Source organism: Sciurus vulgaris (assembly GCF_902686455.1).
Source record: "Sciurus vulgaris genome assembly, chromosome: 18".
Lineage (NCBI taxonomy): Eukaryota > Metazoa > Chordata > Mammalia > Rodentia > Sciuridae > Sciurus > Sciurus vulgaris.
This window is the reverse complement of record NC_136479.1, coordinates 34,180,889-34,198,557: the sequence shown is the minus strand read 5'-3', so window position 1 is coordinate 34,198,557 and position 17,669 is coordinate 34,180,889. Positions and strand designations below refer to the sequence as shown.

Below are 17,669 nucleotides of genomic sequence, written 5' to 3'. Positions count from 1 at the left end.
TTCTGGTTGTGTCTGTCAGTGTGTTTCTGGAATATATTAATATTTAAATTGATAGACTGAGTATAGCCTAATATATGGCCCTTATCCAATCACTGGAAGCCCTGAAAGGAACAAAAAAGCCATCCCATTGATACCCACCATAGAGTAGAAGCTGCTCTTGTTTGTTACTGTATCCCAGTGTCTGGGGCAAGGCCCAGCCCAGGAAGCCACTCTAAACATTTACTGGATGAACACAGCATCTTTGGGACAGGAACCTTAATCCTACTGCTGTCTGCGCAGCCCAGAACACCTTTCTCACTGGCTCCCCAGGAGGATGGACAGGTGGACAAGGGGAAGGTGCTACATTAGTTCTCTATAGGCCGCCGGGTGGGTTTCCAGGGTGAGGGGAATTCAGGGAAGTTCTCGAGTAGCCTTGGTCTGTCACTGGAAGCTGGACAGGACTTGGCCTGGGTGGGGACATGCACACAAATTCCACCTTTATTAAACACCCTAGCAACCTGGTATCTCACTTTTCTCTAAGGACCCCACAAAACAGACTTTACTTGGAGTATCTTCTCCTCCCTGAAGAACTGCCACTCAGGGCGTTCTGCACCTGGCCGAATTGTCACCTCCTGGTTGGGCACACTGGTACACACCTGTAAGGCCAGCCACCCGGGACACTGAGGCAGAAGAATCACAAGTTCAAGGCCAGCAGGGTAAAGTAGTGAGACTGTGTTTGAAAATAAAAATTAATAAGGACCAAGGATGTAGCTCAGTGATAAAATGCCCCTGGGTTCAATTCCCAGTGCCGAAAAAAAATAATAATAAAAGAAAAGAAGGAAAAAAGCTACCTCCTCCACCAAGCCTTCTCCGATTGCTCCTATCATTACTTTCAGGCAGTAAGTTGCTCCCTTCTTGGGGCTCCCTCTCCCCTGGGGCCGGGTCGCTGGCATGGTAGTTGCCATAAGGATGTCCTCAACATCTGCCTTCCCCTAACCCTGAGCAGAGGCTGAGCCAGAATCCCAGCATCTAACCCTGGCCTGCCACAGAGCGGATGCTTGCAGAATGCTCGGGTAATAGAGGAACGGGAACAGTAAATGAACAGTGAATGAATGTGTCAACTCAATGACCAAATGACGGAAGACAGAAGGAACAGGGAGATTCAGGGAGTGTGAGAAAAGAGAACGGAGCCAGGCCGGCCGTGCACGCCTGCAATCCCAGCAACGTGGGAGGCTGAGGCAGGAGGATTGAGAGCTCACAGCCAGGCTTAGTGAGGCCCTAAGCAACGCAGCGGGACCCTGTCTCTAAATAAAATATTAAAAAGGGCTGGGATGTGGCTCAGTGGTTAAGTACCCCTGGGTTTGATCCCTGGTATATCACTCCCCCCCAAAACAGAGCAACTAGACATTCGATAAATAAGTGGACACCTGGTGAATGACAACGGGAGACAGTGGAGCAGCACAGAGTTACAGAGTTGGCACCCGAGGCAGCATCTGACCTGCTGGCACCTGACTCCACAGCAGCCCCAGTACTGGGTCAGGCACAGATGGGGTGTGGCAGACGGTGAGCAGATGGAAGTTAAGCCAGTGGGTGGCATGAACCAATGCACCAGGGGGCAGAGAGCGAAGGCCTGTGGGTGTGAGGGCTGGTAATGACCTTCATGTCCATGTCTGTCCAAGTCTCTGACGTTCTTTTCATTGTTATCATACAGATGAGGATGAAGGGGAAGTGGCCCAGGCTCAAACAAAGTCAATTCTGGGTCCCTGGTGACCTGAGTGATAAAGGGACTCATGGACAGATAGGAAAAGCCCTGGTGGGGACTAGGCACCCCTACAACTGAAAGCAGATTTGGGATTCTGCTCCTAGGGATTGCAGGATACCTGCCTCTCCCTCACCTCTGAAGTCCCCAGTCTCAGACCCCATGTGCCATCCCACCCGCCACCAGGGGGCAGCGAAGCCCCACCCTGGCCCACTATGCCCTCATGTCCAGTCACTGACAGAGACCCAGAACCAGGTGCCTAGGAAGCAAGGCCTAACATCCAGTGAAGACACTGTGCTTTGGGGTTCGGGAGTCCTGGTGCCAATTTTGGCATCACCTATCCTGAGTTTGCAACTTAAGATTTCCAAGGCGGCCGGTCCAGGTCTCCTACCTCCAGCTGGTGCGCAGGCAGTGTCGGAGCCGAGCCGAGCTGGTCAGGATGATCACGGACGTGCAGCTCACCATCTTCGCCAACATGCTGGGCGTGTCGCTCTTCTTGCTTGTGGTTCTCTATCACTACGTGGCGGTCAACAATCCCAAGAAACAGGAATGAAAGTGGCGCTTTCTCCGCCTCAGGGTTCCAGGACATAGGCTGAGGCAAGATGGAGGGTGTGAGGGGCCTTCACACTTCACTTCATCCCTTCTACCCATCACAACATACAACGCAACTACACCTGGATTTTTCCAAACAACTTTTATTTCCTCAAAGTCTTCCTTAACCCTATGGAACAAGAAGCTGCCACTGAATAGGGCCCAGTATAGGGGCTGCTTTTCTACTCCCTCCCCTCCCCCCAATACAAAATATATATATATTTAAAAAAAAAAAAAAAAAAAAGATTTCCAAGGCGGTCTCCTTACCTGCCAGGTGGGCACCAGCAAACCTACCCAGGAGACTGGCTCGTACATGAAGTGATGTATGGACACACTGTCCACACAGCACCTGACACCCAGCGGGGTGGCTACCTGTCCCGGTTGGTCCCAGGACTGAGGGGTCTCCAAGGATTTGGGACTTCCAGTGTCAAAACCAAGAGTCTCAGACCAAGGGACACAGTCGGTCACCCCAAAGGACCATCCTGTCTCAGTCCTTTACTTCAACAGTAAAGCTGAAACAGTACAACTTCCTACGAACAATCTAGAATTTGAGGTCTTACCAAATTAGTGAGTCCGTGGTCTCTGTACAACTGTGCTGCTGTGAATGACAAGAAAACAGGTCCATGAACAGAGATGAAAACAAGGAGGGAGGTGGGGCTGTCGTCGGCGGTAGAGCACATGCTTAGCACGCGGGAGGCCCTGGGCTCCAGCCCCAGACCCCTGGAGAGCAAAAAGAAGAAAAAAATTGTAAAATAAAACAAAGAATAATCCACTTCAGAAAGGAGCTTGTCACTCTCCTATGCAGGGAAACATGTGCTTAGCAAGCCAGAAACTTCACTCCTGTGCGATGACTTCCACAAGTGAAAATCGATGTCCCCACTGAGTGAGGCGCACGTGAAAATGTACAGCAGCTTGATTCCTCATTGCACCCTCCTGGCTGCAACCCAACTGTCCATCAAAGAGTGATTTATCCACACAACAAAATATCCCTCATCACTAAAAGGACTAACCTGCTAATACTTGCATCAACGTGGAAGGATCTTGAGAGTATTGGGCTTGCCTGGTGTGGTGGGGCATGCCAGCACTGCCAGCAACTGGGAAGGCTGAGGTAGGAGGATCACAGGTTCAAGGCCACGTCAGCAATTTAGGGAGGCCCTCAGCAACTTAACCAGACCCTGTCTCCAAACAAAAGGGCTGGGGATGTGACTTGGTGGTGAAGTGCCCTGAGGTTCAATCCACAGTACACCTCATAAGCACACCAGATCTAAAAGTGCACAACCCGAACGATTCTATTGACTCGCCATTCTGAAAAAGCCAAACAAAAACAGATCAGAAGTTGTCAGAGACCAAGGGTAGGTAACAGGAGGAGCAGAGGGACTGAGGGAATGTTGTTGCACTATGGCGATGTTCTCTACCTGGGTGGTGGAGATGGCATTGTGACCATACCCATGTGTCAAACTCCTGCAGCATTTACTTACAAAGGGTGACTTAATTGTATACAAGTCCCGCCTCAATAACCTAATGTAATCAACAACGGCCAACTAGCTGGGGGCAGGGGAGCTGGCCTATTCCTGTTTGGGTGTTTTGGGGGAGCAGTGCCGATCTTCAACCTACAATACCCATCCCAGGCAGCCCTGTAAATTTTCCCTGCCCCACAGAGGACCAAGGATAGGGGCAGTAGGTTTTGCAAAGCCCACAGGCCGATGCGGATGAAGGCTCACACTTAGACCTCTGGACCCCACATGCCCACAGAGTTCCGGCTGCTCTGCTGGCAAGGCCCTCTCTTAAGCGGGGCTGCAATCATAGCAGGTGCGCGGGCCTGCAGCTGGCATGATCTCCACCCACCACAGCTCCCAGTCTGGATCACTAAAATGCCTTCCTGTCCTTGAACTGGAATCCCCTGGTCTGCCTGTTGAAGGACCCAGCAGAATTAGTGCTGAATGCATCGCTTTTCTGTTGCTAAGGACAACAGAAAACGCACTTTTTAAAGTGCGTTTATTTATTTATTTATTTATTTATTTATTTATTTATTTATTTATTTATTTGGTGCTGAGAATCAACCCAGTGTCTCACACGTGCTAGGCAAGTGCTCGACCACTGAGCCACAGCCCCAGATCCGATGGGATGATTTTTAAAGGAAAGACGTTGATTTGGGCTCAGGGTTCTGGACATCCTGGGTCAAGGGCCGCATCTGATGATGACCTTGCTCGCAGAGTCCCCAGGAACTGCAGGGCATCACAAGGTGAGAGACAGGCAGTGGGCCCGGGTGCCTCTGTGGTCCCTCTCCTTTGTTAGAGCCACCAGGATTCACTCATGGGGACTCTACCACGATGACCTCATCTACCTTTGTCACCTCCCAAGGCCCACTCTGAACACCATAGTGGATTGAGTTTCCACCCTTTCCATGTCTCATCACCGTGGGGACTAAGCTCCAGCATGAGTTTTGTGGGGGGCCAACCACATTCCCACCATCCCCAGGTGCATCCCTGTCTGGGCTAGCCCATGACTGCTCTCAGCCCTTGACCCCACTGGTCCCACCTGTGACCCACATACCTTGCATGACCTCCCGTGAATATGTGGACCACCCACAGATCCTCTGCTGAGCTCCACACGCAGGGGGAGGCCGTATTCAAAATGCCCCCATACTGTGAAAATTAGTCCCTACCCTGTGGAGTGCTTTCCATGTGCCAGGGTCTTGGTAAGTCGACTTCTGAGCCTGATCTCACTGGATTCTCACAAGAACCTCAGGCAATAGATTCTATTACTAACTTTTTTTTTTTCAGGACTGAGACTTGAACCCAGGGCCTCAGGCATGCCAGGCAAGTGTTCTACCACGGAGCTGCACCCCTGGCCCCTACTCTCCTGATTTTAATGCTAATTGCTACCTTGCTTTTAATATTTCAATATTTTTTTTTACCAAACACCAACCCCCAAACTCCAGTCTCAGTTTTGGAACTCCACATCCTTAGCATCAATCAGAATGTATTTTCGCCAGTTGCGCCGCGCGGCGCTGAGGCCTGGCCCGGCCGGGATAGGGCGCAAGGCCGCGCGTCGGGACGTCCTCGCGCCGGGCCCGACGGCGCCTGCGCGCTGCGCTGCCGCCGGGTGCGGGCGGGGCGGGGCTGTGTGCCTCGGTGCCTCATTGTCCCCCAGAGTCTTCCGGACAGGGCTCGGGCCGCCGGCACCATGAAGATCTGGACCTCAGAGCACGTCTTCGACCACCCTTGGGAAACTGTTACAACAGCTGCTATGCAGAAATACCCAAACCCTATGAACCCGAGTGTGGTTGGAGTTGATGTGCTGGACAGGCATGTAGATCCCTCTGGAAAGCTGCACAGCCACAGACTTCTCAGCACAGAGTGGGGACTGCCGTCCATCGTGAAGTCTCTTATTGGTTCAGCAAGAACCAAAACATATGTGCAAGAACATTCTGTAGTTGATCCTGTAGAGAAAACAATGGAACTTAAATCTACTAATATTTCCTTTACAAATATGGTTTCAGTGGATGAGAGACTTATATACAAACCACATCCTCAAGACCCAGAAAAGACTATTTTGACGCAGGAAGCCATCATCTCTGTGCAGGGAGTCAGCAGTTACCTGGAAGGGCTGATGGCAAGCACGAGAAGCAATGGAATGGGTAATACGTAAATTAAATGCTGAAATTGAAGAGTTGACAGCTTCAGCAAGAGGAAGCATTAGGACACCAATGGCGGCGGCATTTGTAGAGAAATGATAAAAGTCGATATAGAACATCAGGTCCCCAGGAATCTCCAAGCAGACAGTGTATTTATTTGTTATTTAAAAATTATAACTATATTTTAGTTAGAATTTTTTTTTTTCTAATAATCTGGAGTAAGGCTATGTGACTTGATCAAAACAAAAAGATACAGGGCTTCTAAAATCCAAGGGATCATCTGAGGTTAGTGTGGCTTGAAATGACTAATTTCTAGGGTTCTAGTATTTATGTGAAAATTTAGCAGTTTTTTAAAAAAGTACTTGGGAGAAATTGGCGTTGACATTGTGTCTCCTTAAAATAGAATTTTAACACTTTTCAGACATTGGAACTGTACCTGACTTTGGACCAGCAAGCAGAGCCCCTACACACTCACCTTGCTAATACAGACTAGAACAGCCTGCGTGGGGGAACTGACTCTAAAAGGAGGAATTGTATAGTGTTGAAAGACATTAAATTGTATAAAATAACTTGCTCTACTAAAAACCCACAGTGTTTTGATTTGGTACTTAAATGATATTTTTGGAGTGAAAATCATCACTAAGTCTAATATGTGACTTCAACATAAATAATATTTTATTGTATTAAAGAGTACTGTATTGATTTGCCAAAGTTTTGTAACTTAGTAAAGGTATTACCTTCCTTGGATCTGTACTTTATGATTTAGCATGCTGTATCGTGGGCTGGTGATGTTAACTAAAAAATAAAGTCATTACCTGAAGAAAAAAAAAAAAAAAAAAAAAAAAAGAATGTATTTTCTATTCTGTGGCTTTCCATTTACTCCCTTGCTCGCATCTTCTGTCAGAAAGCTCTTCATTCGAATGTAATCAAACACCCCTGTTTCCTCCATTGAGGGATTCTTGGGTCCTATTTTAAAAAAACATTCCGTACCCCAAGGTTGTAAAGAAACTCTTTTACATTATTTTTAGATGCTTTCTTGTCTTGCCTTTCGCATTTAGATGTACAATCCACTTGAAATTATCTTTTGGGTTTGGCTTGGAAGCCTAATTTCACTTTTTCCGTATTGATGACTAAATTTCCCAGAACAGCTTACTGAAGAAACTGGTTTCCTCAGTGTGCTGGTGCTTCATTTCAACTCTCAGCACAATTGTATTCTGGCCGTTGCCATGAGCAACAGCTGAGGCAGGTGTGGACCAACTCTCAGGTGCACTCAGCAGCTCTTGGTTTGTGCCCTGGGGCCCACTTGGTACAGATCTGCAATCTGCAGGGGAGTTATTGTTGCTTGTGGCAATGCCTAACTAATGGGGACCGGGCTTGGTGGCTCATTGTGTTTCTCTTCCTTCTCTCTCTTCATCTTCCTAGTCTCCTACTTTCCATCCCTTTGAGATCACTGCCCTAAATAAATGACTTGCACTTCTGGACATGGGTCGTGGAGGTGGCTCAAGAGAGCAGCCCTCCAGGATGGGATCAGGAAATCGAATTCTGTACTGGTCAAGCTACAACAAAGACCCGCTGCGGGGGAGTAAGTGGGATGTGATAAGGCTGGCCTGGGGCAAAGTCATGATGACGACTGACTGCTCCCTGCTGTGAGATGTAGATAGAACACAAAGCAGCGCTGGTTTAGCGACCAGTCCTAGAAAGACCTGGGAGCAATGCAGAGTGTAAGGATCCTGCTCTTGGGTGCTTTCTGTTACCTACTTAGAGGGCTTGAAAGGAGAAAATGCAGGCTCGGGTTAAGCACCCACCAACTCCAGGCAGGCTACAAGTCGGAGCATCTCCAAGGCAACAGTCACTGCCAAGGGGAAGACTATCACCAGGTAGACAAGATGGCTGGTCTACCAGGTCATGAACCTCCGTCCTCAGCCATTCCAGGGATGGCACGACTGGTCCACGAGAGAGGGAGACGCGCGGGCTGGAGGCTATGTCTGGGCTTCCTGCCACCATGCTGCTGTGTTTATTGCAACTGCTAAATGCCAGGACACATGGCCCTTGACAGAGCACTAGACTCTGAGGAGCCCCGTCGGCCTCTTGGTGGCCAGCGGATTACCTTGGCGCCCTCTCGTCCTAAAGGCAGCCTGGGTTGTCTTCCTGGAACTGATATCCCGTCAGATGGGTTTGCCTTTCCTACCTCACCTCGGCCAGCGCCATCACTCAAGGGCTTCAGAAGGCAGCTGATCTGCTGTCGGGGATCCCGCACATCATCTCTCAGGCCAGGGATCATTTCACGGCAACAGAGATGCAGGATGGTGACGGGAATATCCAGCACAAGGCCTGAAAGCCTCTGACCTCAAGAGCGTGGAGCGGACTTTCCAATTCTGAGATGAGACGTCCGCTGGAAGCACCCCCGAGGGGCTGGAGCGACGTCCTCCAGGATGAGGAACGTGCTCGGCACCTACTGCAGAAGCATCGCGCCCCTCGCCCTGGCTGGAATTCACAGCTCGGGAAACACAGGCTGAAGTCGGAGGGGCCCTGCTTACCACCGCCCCGGCCATCCTCTTGGGAAACCTGTGCTTCTCATTCCTTGAAACTTAGGCTCATTTGGATCGGAAATTCTGATTCCTGGTTTGGGGAAATACCCTGGAGGACCCGCGAGGGAGCCACTGAATGGAACACACTCATTTTGAGATCTTCACAAATGGGGAACAGCAGCCCAAGAAATGGGTGGGAACAAACGATCCTGATGGTCACTGGGAGCTAGGTGACTGCTGCTACGTGAAGGAGTAGGTCTGCCTTTATTGGGCACCATTTCTTGATGATTCACATCCAGTGATGATTGGAAATGGATAAACACAACCACTATGACCTTACGAAGGTAAAGAATTTCAGAGAGTTGACTTTTTAGGGATGGAAGGTGAGGTCACACCACTGTGTCAAGGTTCAGGCCATGGATGAGGGAAATGTAGAATGCAAGGCAGGGAGGGGCTGGTGGATATGATCTATGGTCCGGGGTCAGTTAAAGCAGTGAGGACCGCAGGTTGTCTCATGAACCCTTGTTCATGGAGTCTTTGGTGGGGACTGTGTCCAGGGGCAAATATGTGAGAATTTCCTACCTATTCCCCCTCACTTTTTATGCTTCTTCATTTCAGGCTTATTTGAATGTGGTCAGAGGATATGATCTGATTATTTCAATCCTTAGAAATATTTTAAGACTACTTTACAGTCTAGTATACAGTTTTTGTAAATGTTTCATGCATATTTGTTGGTTTTTTTGTTTTTGTGGTGCTGGGATTGAACCCAGGGCCTTGTGCTTGCAAGGCAAGCACTCTACCAACTGAGCTATCTCTCCAGCCCTGCATGTTCTTAATTGCTAAAGATGATGAATAGTTTTTCATGTATTGCTTGGCCATTTGTGTTTCTTCTTTTGAGAACTGTCTTTAGTTCTTTGACCCATTTATTGAGTGGGTGTTTGTGGGTGGTTTTTTTGTTTTGTTTTGCTTTTAGTGTTACGTTTTTTGAATTTTTAAATATGTCCCAGATATGAATCCTCTGTCAGAGGACTAGCTGACGAAGACCTTCTCCCATTCTGTGGGCTCTCTCTTCACACTCTTGTTTTCCTTTCTATGCAGAAACTTTCTAATTTGATACCTTCCAACTTCCTAAGCACTAAGGCCCTGAGTTCAATCCCCAGCACCGCAACAACAACAACAACAACAACAAGAAAATGCAAATCAAAACTACATGAAGATTTCTTCTCACTCCAGTTACATGTCAACTATCGAGGACACAAATAATAGGGCTGGGGATATAGCTCAGTAGGTAGAGTGCTTGCCTTGCATGTACAAGGCCCTGGGTTCAATGCCCAGCACCCCAAACCCCCAAAAATAATACAAATAATAATTAATGCTGCTGAGGATGTGGGGAAAAATGTACACTCATACACTCTTGGTGCTATTGCAAATTAGTACAACTGCTCTGGAAAACAGTATGCAGATTCCTCAAAAAACTAGGAATGGACTTGGGTGTGGTGGTCCATGCCTGTAATCCCAGCAACTCTGGAGGCTGAGGCAGGAGGATTGCAAATTTGAGGCCAGCTTCAGCAACTTAAAATAAAAAATACAAAGGACTGTGCTGTGACTCAGTGGTTAAGTACGTGGTTAAGTACACCTGGGTTCAGTCCCTGTATGAAAAACCCAAAAAACCTAGGAATGGAACCACCATAAAACCCAACTATTCCACTGCTTATCCAAAAGAACTGAAAAATCGCATACTATAGTGATACAGTCACATCAGTGTTTATTGAAGCATAATTCACAATAGTCAAATTCTGGAAGTAACCCAGATGTTCATCGATAGATGAATAAATTAAGAGAACATGGTGTGTGTGTGTGTGTGTATGGAATTATATCACATAGAAGAATGAAATTACGGCATTTGCTGGTAAGTGGATGGAACTGGAGAATATTATGCTAAGTGAAATAAGCCAGACTGAGAAATTCAAGTATCAATATTTTCTCTCGTATGTGGGAGTAGAGCAAATTAAGGGTAAAGAACTGGGAAGGGGGCTCAAATATAAGAATATAGGGAAGATCAGTGGGGAACAAGAAGGATAATGAGAGGGAGAGAGGAGGGATAGAAAAGGAGAGGAATGAGTAATGAATTTAACAATATCACATCATGTGCATACATAACTATATCCCTGGGAATTCCACCCTTATGTATATGTAGAAAGCACCAATCAAAAATAAATAAATAAATGAGCAAAAGGAAGATGCGTAGAGGAAGAAGAATAGGAAAATGGGTGGGAAAGCAGAGGATCCAGGACTGAAATGGATTAACCAAACTCCATGCGTGTACGATTTTGTCAAAATGAAGCCAACTAGGGCTGGGGATATGACTCAGTTGGTAGAGTGCCTGCCTCACAAGCACAAGGACCTTGGTTTAATCCCAGCATCATGAAAAAAACCAAAAAAACAAAAACAAAAAAAACACCAACTACTAGGTGTAACTATAATGCTGTAATTAAAAAGTTAGGTTGTTCAAACAATTCATATCCTGTTGTCTAACTATTGTATAATTTTTCATTGAAAAATGTGTGAAAACCTTACAGTTTTTGGATATAGCTATTTCTCCTTGTAGATCTGTCAATTTTTGCTTTAAGAATATTATTAGGTGCATGCAATTTTAGAGTCTGTTGTTCGTGCTGAATTTCCTCCATGAGATCTTGTCTCCTAGTGTGCCTGGTTACTTTTCTTTTCTTTTCTTTCTTTTTTGGCACAGGGGATTGAACCCAGGGGCATTCTACCACTGAGCTCCGTTCTCAGCTCTTTTTATTTTTATTTTGAAACAGGCTTTCACTAAGTTACCCAGACTGCTCTTGAACTTGCAATCATTCTGCCTTAGGCTAGCAAGGAGCTGGAATTACAGGCAAGTGCCACTAGGCCTGACCAGGTTACTTTCTTCTTTCTTTTCCTTTGTGGTAATGAGGATGGAACCCAGGCCTGTGTGCACCCAGGTAAGTGCTCTTCCGCTGAGCTACACCCGCAGCCCTGCCTGATTATTTTTAATGGGTACTTATATTAGCTGCCTCTCGAGAGGATTTAAATTTGCTTCTTCCAGGATGCACATTGCTGTGCTTCAGAGTTCCAGCAGTCTACGATTGTCCTCATTTAATTTCAGAAATTGAGGCGATTAGAAGCTGGACTTTGTCCACGTGAGGGTTGGTCTATTTCTGGTATCCTCTGACTCTCAGGATATAGCCTCTTGTGTGTGTGTGTGTGTGTTTCACTCCAAAGCACAGAGACTTTAATCAGGGCCCCAGCCTTGGCAGGTCCTGTATTCCAATCATAGTCTCCTGGTCCAACAAGTCTGTCAGAAAATTTCTTGACCTTTTAGACATTCATCCACTTTTTCCAAATTGGTAGACAACTCCAGCAAAAGAATGGTCTGAAATGCTGGGCTCACCTCTCTGGATTTCTGTCTTTTCCCAGATCTTAGCCTCATAATTCTTTCCTATCTCTTTAACATTCCAAAGCCTTCAAACAGATTCAAAAATATTTTGACGAGCCTTTCTAACTTATGCAGTGAGTGGGTTGGTTGAAGTTACTTAATGTGTCATCTCTAGGAATGAAAGTCTTAGTAGACACTTTTTTATCTCCATTTTTCAGATAAAGACATGAGGCTCAGAGAAGTTAAGTAATTTGCCCAAGGTCACACAGCAGTAAGTGATGGAAGTGGGATTCTGACAAAGTCTGACCCCAAAGCCTGTGTTCTTAATTACTATGCTATAATGCTACTAGGCAACCCACCTCTTTGGCTTCAAGCTTTTTATGCATTAGGCCCTGTTTCCTCCCTGCACAGGGCCACACCTCTCCCTTCTCTGTTGCCCAGGGGCCCCACAGAACACACCCATGCCTCTTTAGTAACTCCTTTGGCCCCATGAACTTCATGCAGGTCTCTCCCTAGGGACAGGGCAGAGCAGGACAGAAAATAGAAGTTCAGACGCAGTCTGAGCACAGAGAGATGGCGCAGGGTCGGACATCACCTTCCTTCCTGGGTCCCTGGGTGGCAGTGAGTTTGCATGATCTTTATTTGGAATTCCTCCACCCCTTGCTGACTCATATGTAGCTTGAGTCAACTCACACTCTCTGGATTTGCACCTTTACATCCTGAGCTGCTGCAGAGTGGGGGGGGGGGGGGCGGGCCACGAGAGGGCCTGACAGCTCCCCTCAGTTGCCTTCTGTGGGGACCCCGCTATCTCCTTGGGTGAGCCAGGTCATCTTCAATGGGGAATGTGACTGGCTCCTCTCGGCTCTCTGGCAGCTTCGGTGTGAGCAGCGGGGCCTGTGTCCTTGTCCTCGAGACCCTCCCATCCAACTCCACAGGGAATAGGGGCCACCAGTCAGAAAGCCTGTCACCTGCGCCTCCCTCCTTCCCTCCCAAACGCTTCACATTTTCACCTGCCTCCCATCCTGTCTCAGAGCGGTAGATGCTGCACAGCTAGGAAGACCACGAGCTACGGAAATACAGAAACCTGGGTTCAAATCTTGGATTTCTCACTTGCCCAGGTTAATTGTCCCTGGGTGAATCACAGTTTCTCAGAGACTAAATTTCTCATCTTGAAAATGGAAATCGCACCAGGCTGGGGTTGTGTGTCAGTGGTAGGGTGCTTGCCTGGCACGTGTGAGGCACTGTGTTCGATCCTCAGCACCCTATGAAAAAAATAAGTAAAATTAAGTTTTCGTGTCCATCTAGAACTCAAAATAGTTTTTTAAATGGTAAACACATACACACAGATATATGTAGTTTTGTTAAAGTGGTGCTGGGGATTGAACGCAGGGCCTTGAGCATGCTAGGCAGTTCTCTGTCACATAGTGCCACACTACCAGCCCTAAAACGGGAATAATCATATTCATCTTGTGGAACTCTTTTTAAGGACCAAGGAAGATTGAATTCCCAAACTCACCATCATGTTTGGAAATTTTAACACTGTTCCTTTGACAATCAATTTTTTAAAAAGAAGACAAAAATACTAACAAGGATACAGAATATCTGAACAATACTCTCAGCCCACTTGAACTAACTGACATTTACACAACATTCCACCCAAAACCGAACTGCAAGATATATTCTTATCAAGTACACATGGAAGGCTCAGCAAGAGAGAGCACACGTGGGGGCCATGAAACAAGTCAATGCGTTTCAAAAGCCTGGCATCACATGGTGCCCATTATCTGCCCACAGTGGACTGATCCTGCTCTGGTCCTGTGTTTGGTGCCCTCTCTGGAGTAGGCATTATTGTAATGTGAACATCTGGGATATCACAGTGACATTTCGTGGCCGTATCTTCTTAGCTCTTCTTAGCTGTGACAGTTTCTCAGAGCTTCCTTGCTTGAAATGACTTGATTGGTGCTGAGAAGTTCTGGCCGGGTGTTTTGTACAAAATCCTCTATGGGATTTGTCTAATATTTTCCTCTGATTAGACTGGGCTACATTTGATATGCTTCAATTTATTGCTGTCACTCCATTTTTTTGTAAGTTTTAGATGTCGATAGGCCTTTATTTTATTAGTGTATTTACATGTGGAGCTGAGTCTCAAACCCAGGGTCTTACACATGCCAGGCAAGTGCTCTACTGCTGAGCCACTGCCCCAGCCCTTGCTGTCACTTCATTTGGAGGCTTAGGTTGTTGCATTGGGGACAGTAAGGAGCCCTTTCAAATTAACTCCCATACTTTTTTTTAACTTTAAAAGAAAAGAGATTTCTTTGGCCCATGATTCAGGAGGTGCAGGTCCAGAGACTTGATCTGGTGACACTCTTCCTGCCCGCAGAGTCCCAAGGTGTCACAGAGCATCACACAGCAAGAGAAGGGGACTTGAGTCCTGGGTCTTTTTCAAAGGACTTCTGTCATCTTTCGTTCCGCCTGATGTCTGGCGTGATTAGATTGTCTGAGCTCATCTGCCACATTCCTTGCCTCAAACCCAGGCCCAGTCATGTTTTTACGGAGAGATCTCCTTCCTGTTTTGCTTTCTCCTTCTTTTCTCGGTGCTGGGGATTGGTCCAGGGGCACTTCACAACAGAGCCACATCCTCACCCTTTTTATATTATATTTTATTTAGAGACAGGGTCGTCCTGAGTTGCTTAGAGCCTCACTAAGTTCCTGAGGCTGGCCTTGAACTTGCAATCCTCCTGCCTCAGTCTCTTGAAACACTGGGGTAACAGCCATGCCCACCGCACCTGGAAGCTCTCATTCCTTTTAGTGGAGATGGTGCTTAGAGACCATAGTCAGTTACCAGGAATGCTCCTGTTACTGGGTTGCTGTTAGAGCTGGAAAACAAATGACTTGGAAAGTGAAAAACAAACTATGATCACATACAAATATTTATCACTTAAATCTACAATCATAAGGTTTGACTCATTTAATGTGATGTCTATAGCGCCTTCCCTCATCTTGGTTCCTGAGGATGCACACAACTAGATCTGTTTGCAGTTCTTCTGCTTCTAGGATAGATTCTGCTTGGAATCTGCCGTGCGCGGGTGTATCGCTGACTTGATGTGTGAGTAGGGTATTTGTTTCACTTCAGTGTCCATTTTTAGGAATTGCTTTGTGGCATTTTCTGTCCTGTGGCTTGCCAAAGGGAGGGACAGTAGACTCAAACTGGGAACCTTTGGTGCTCACCGAGGGAGCCATTGTATTCTTAGTTCACTAAGGAAAAACTCTCAACTCAGGGTTCACCAGATTTTCACAGTACCGTCTCCCAAGACCTTAATCTAGAGACCAGTTTTCCTCTGGGTGTTGGGGGCAGGAATCAGGCAGCTGATGAAGATCCAGAGGAGGGGTCAGCCCCAGCCAGTGTACAGATTCAGAAACTATGATGACAACCAAGTGGCAAGAGTCTCCCCTGGAGCCTGAATATGGTCACTAGATATCACTCTCCACTAAAAGAAGCAAGAGCTCTCTGTAGAAATGGCTGATTCCAGATTTGTGTCAAGAAATGCAACAGATGAGCCTAGAAAAATCTCATGATGCCAGAAACCAAAGACAGATGAAGAACTGCAGTGTCCTTTTGAAAGGACACAGGTGTCGACGTGAAGGGTCTCCTGCTAGCTAAAAATGCAACACCTGAGCTTCAAGAGAGTATAATTAAGACAACAATGATTTAAAACATTACCATTGTACAAGATGACTGTGCAAGACAGAACAAGAGCAAACCCAAATCGCTGTGCTTCATAGAAGAAGATGCACTCTCTGAAACGTTTGACGCCGCTTTCTTATAGCAATGAGGAAACCTAGCAGGTCTGATAGTGAAGAATTGGGAGAAAAGGTTATTCTCAGGGCAGAGCCATCGACTAGCATATGGAAGGCCCAGGGTTCCATCCCCAGCACTTCAAAAACAAGCAATCCTTATCTGATGAGGATAATTTCACTGGGTGAAATTGCAGGCAGGTGCCACTGTCCTGCTGGCTCCTAAAGGGGCTTTTGGACTCTTAGGTCATGAAACACAGTCCTGATTCAGAACCATTTATGGCTCACCCTCAAACTCACTCAGGGGTGTCCAGGAGGCTGACAGACTGCTAAAGAAATGACTGGCCCTTTTTACATTCGGGTGGCTTGTGATTTACATAGGTGGCAGAAGCAGGTGTTGTCTCCCTGTTCTACAGGACCCTGAAACCCTCCAAGGGGCCAGAGGACGACATACATGATCTCTGGGCTCTCTTCTTGTGCAGGGGCCAGTTCCATAATTGAGCTGAACAGTTGGCTCTAAGGAGAGGCAGAGAGGCTCCTGGGACCCATCAGGAAGAGCTGAGAAGCCGCCTCAGCTCAGGAAGAGTGGGAGGCAGGTCCTCACTGTCATCCTGTGCTCCCTGGAAGACCAAGGGCACGTGGTCAAGGCTTAGGTCCTCTGTGGAGCAGCTTTGCCTGTGGCCCACGTAGTGATACGCACAGTCACCAGGGCACCCTGGGGATCCATGACAAGGGTTAAGACTTCTCCTCCTTCCTCCTCTGAGGCACCTTCCCACTTACCAGCTGCTCTCTTGACCAACAGGGAGGAGACAGAAGTAAGGGGGGACCATCCCTGCACAAATGGATACCTTGCCAGTCCCTCAGCCTGGCCCATGACTAGAGTTAGCACCTTCCCTTGTGGGCACTGTGTCCTCCAGGGGCTCCCACGCTGGATCTCTGGGAGGCACTTCCGGAGATGTGATCCACAGGAAATCCTCATGTCTGCCTCTCCCAGACAACCGACAAGTGCAGCTTCCTCTACGCTGAGGTCACAGGCTGCATTAGCATCTTCCCATGAGGTGGGAACAGATTACTCTCGCTTGCAGGAGTGTGTCCAGCTCCCCAGAGGAGCTGCGGAGCGCCTCCCGCCATATTGCAAGGGCTCACCACCTTCTCTCTTCCCGCCACTCTTCCATGTGCTTGAAATAGGTGAGCAGGTTTGGGAGGCACCAAATGAGCCCAGGGCCGTCTCCTTTGTGAATTATGCATCGGATGAGATGGCTCTGAAATTTCACATCTGCTGCAGTTTTGAGTGTCACTGGAAAATTTTAACATCGCGCTCTTCTCATGCTAACGTATTTATCCCTCCTGAGTGTCAGAGATCCATGATCTTTTATAAACCTAACTTACTCCACTGACTCGCATTTGATTTATTTATAAACCCATGTGGTCTATTAAATATATTTACATATCTAATATGTTTAAGTATTATATATTTATACTGTATGTTATATTTTTATCATGACAATCCACTTATATTTATATATTTACGTGATATTGCTACGTAATATTCATATATTAATATATTAAACAAATATAATCTACCTGAATATCATTAATATATCATATAACTATAATATATTCATATATACTATATAACATATTCATATAATATATTCAAATATATTTTTGTTAACTCAATTTTTAAAATGTAATCATTTTCACTCAAACGGACTTTAAATCTCCAGTGAAAAACCCAAGCAACCGCTGCAGATAAAGCCACTGCCGAATCTCTACCTTTCCGCTTGTGCCCGAGCTGACATGGGTGGACCTTGCACTTTCCCCGACCATCTTCACTTGGATCTTGGGCTCCTCTCGCTGTTTTCTTCGGGTCTTTTTCTTCTCAAGTCTATGGTTGGGTCTTCTTTTTGCTCCCATAATCCAAGGGAGCGTATGTCATGCTGAAATCAGGTTGGTTTTCTA

The 17,669-nt window shown here is 46.9% G+C and overlaps 1 protein-coding gene and 1 pseudogene across 2 annotated transcripts; both read left to right on the top strand.

Annotated features, from left to right (window-relative positions):
- The first annotated feature begins 2,117 nt into the window (after positions 1–2,117).
- Positions 2,118–2,547, top strand: LOC306649267 (dolichyl-diphosphooligosaccharide--protein glycosyltransferase subunit 4-like). Its single transcript, XM_079120073.1, has one exon. It carries the CDS (start codon positions 2,178–2,180, stop codon positions 2,289–2,291), a length of 114 nt encoding a protein of 37 aa, XP_078976199.1. The 5' UTR covers positions 2,118–2,177; the 3' UTR covers positions 2,292–2,547.
- Positions 2,548–5,389: 2,842 nt separating this feature from the next.
- On the top strand, positions 5,390–6,080 carry LOC306650208 (PRELI domain containing protein 3B-like; annotated as a pseudogene). The gene has a single exon. The product of its transcript is annotated as a PRELI domain containing protein 3B-like (transcript).
- The last annotated feature ends 11,589 nt before the right edge of the window (positions 6,081–17,669 follow it).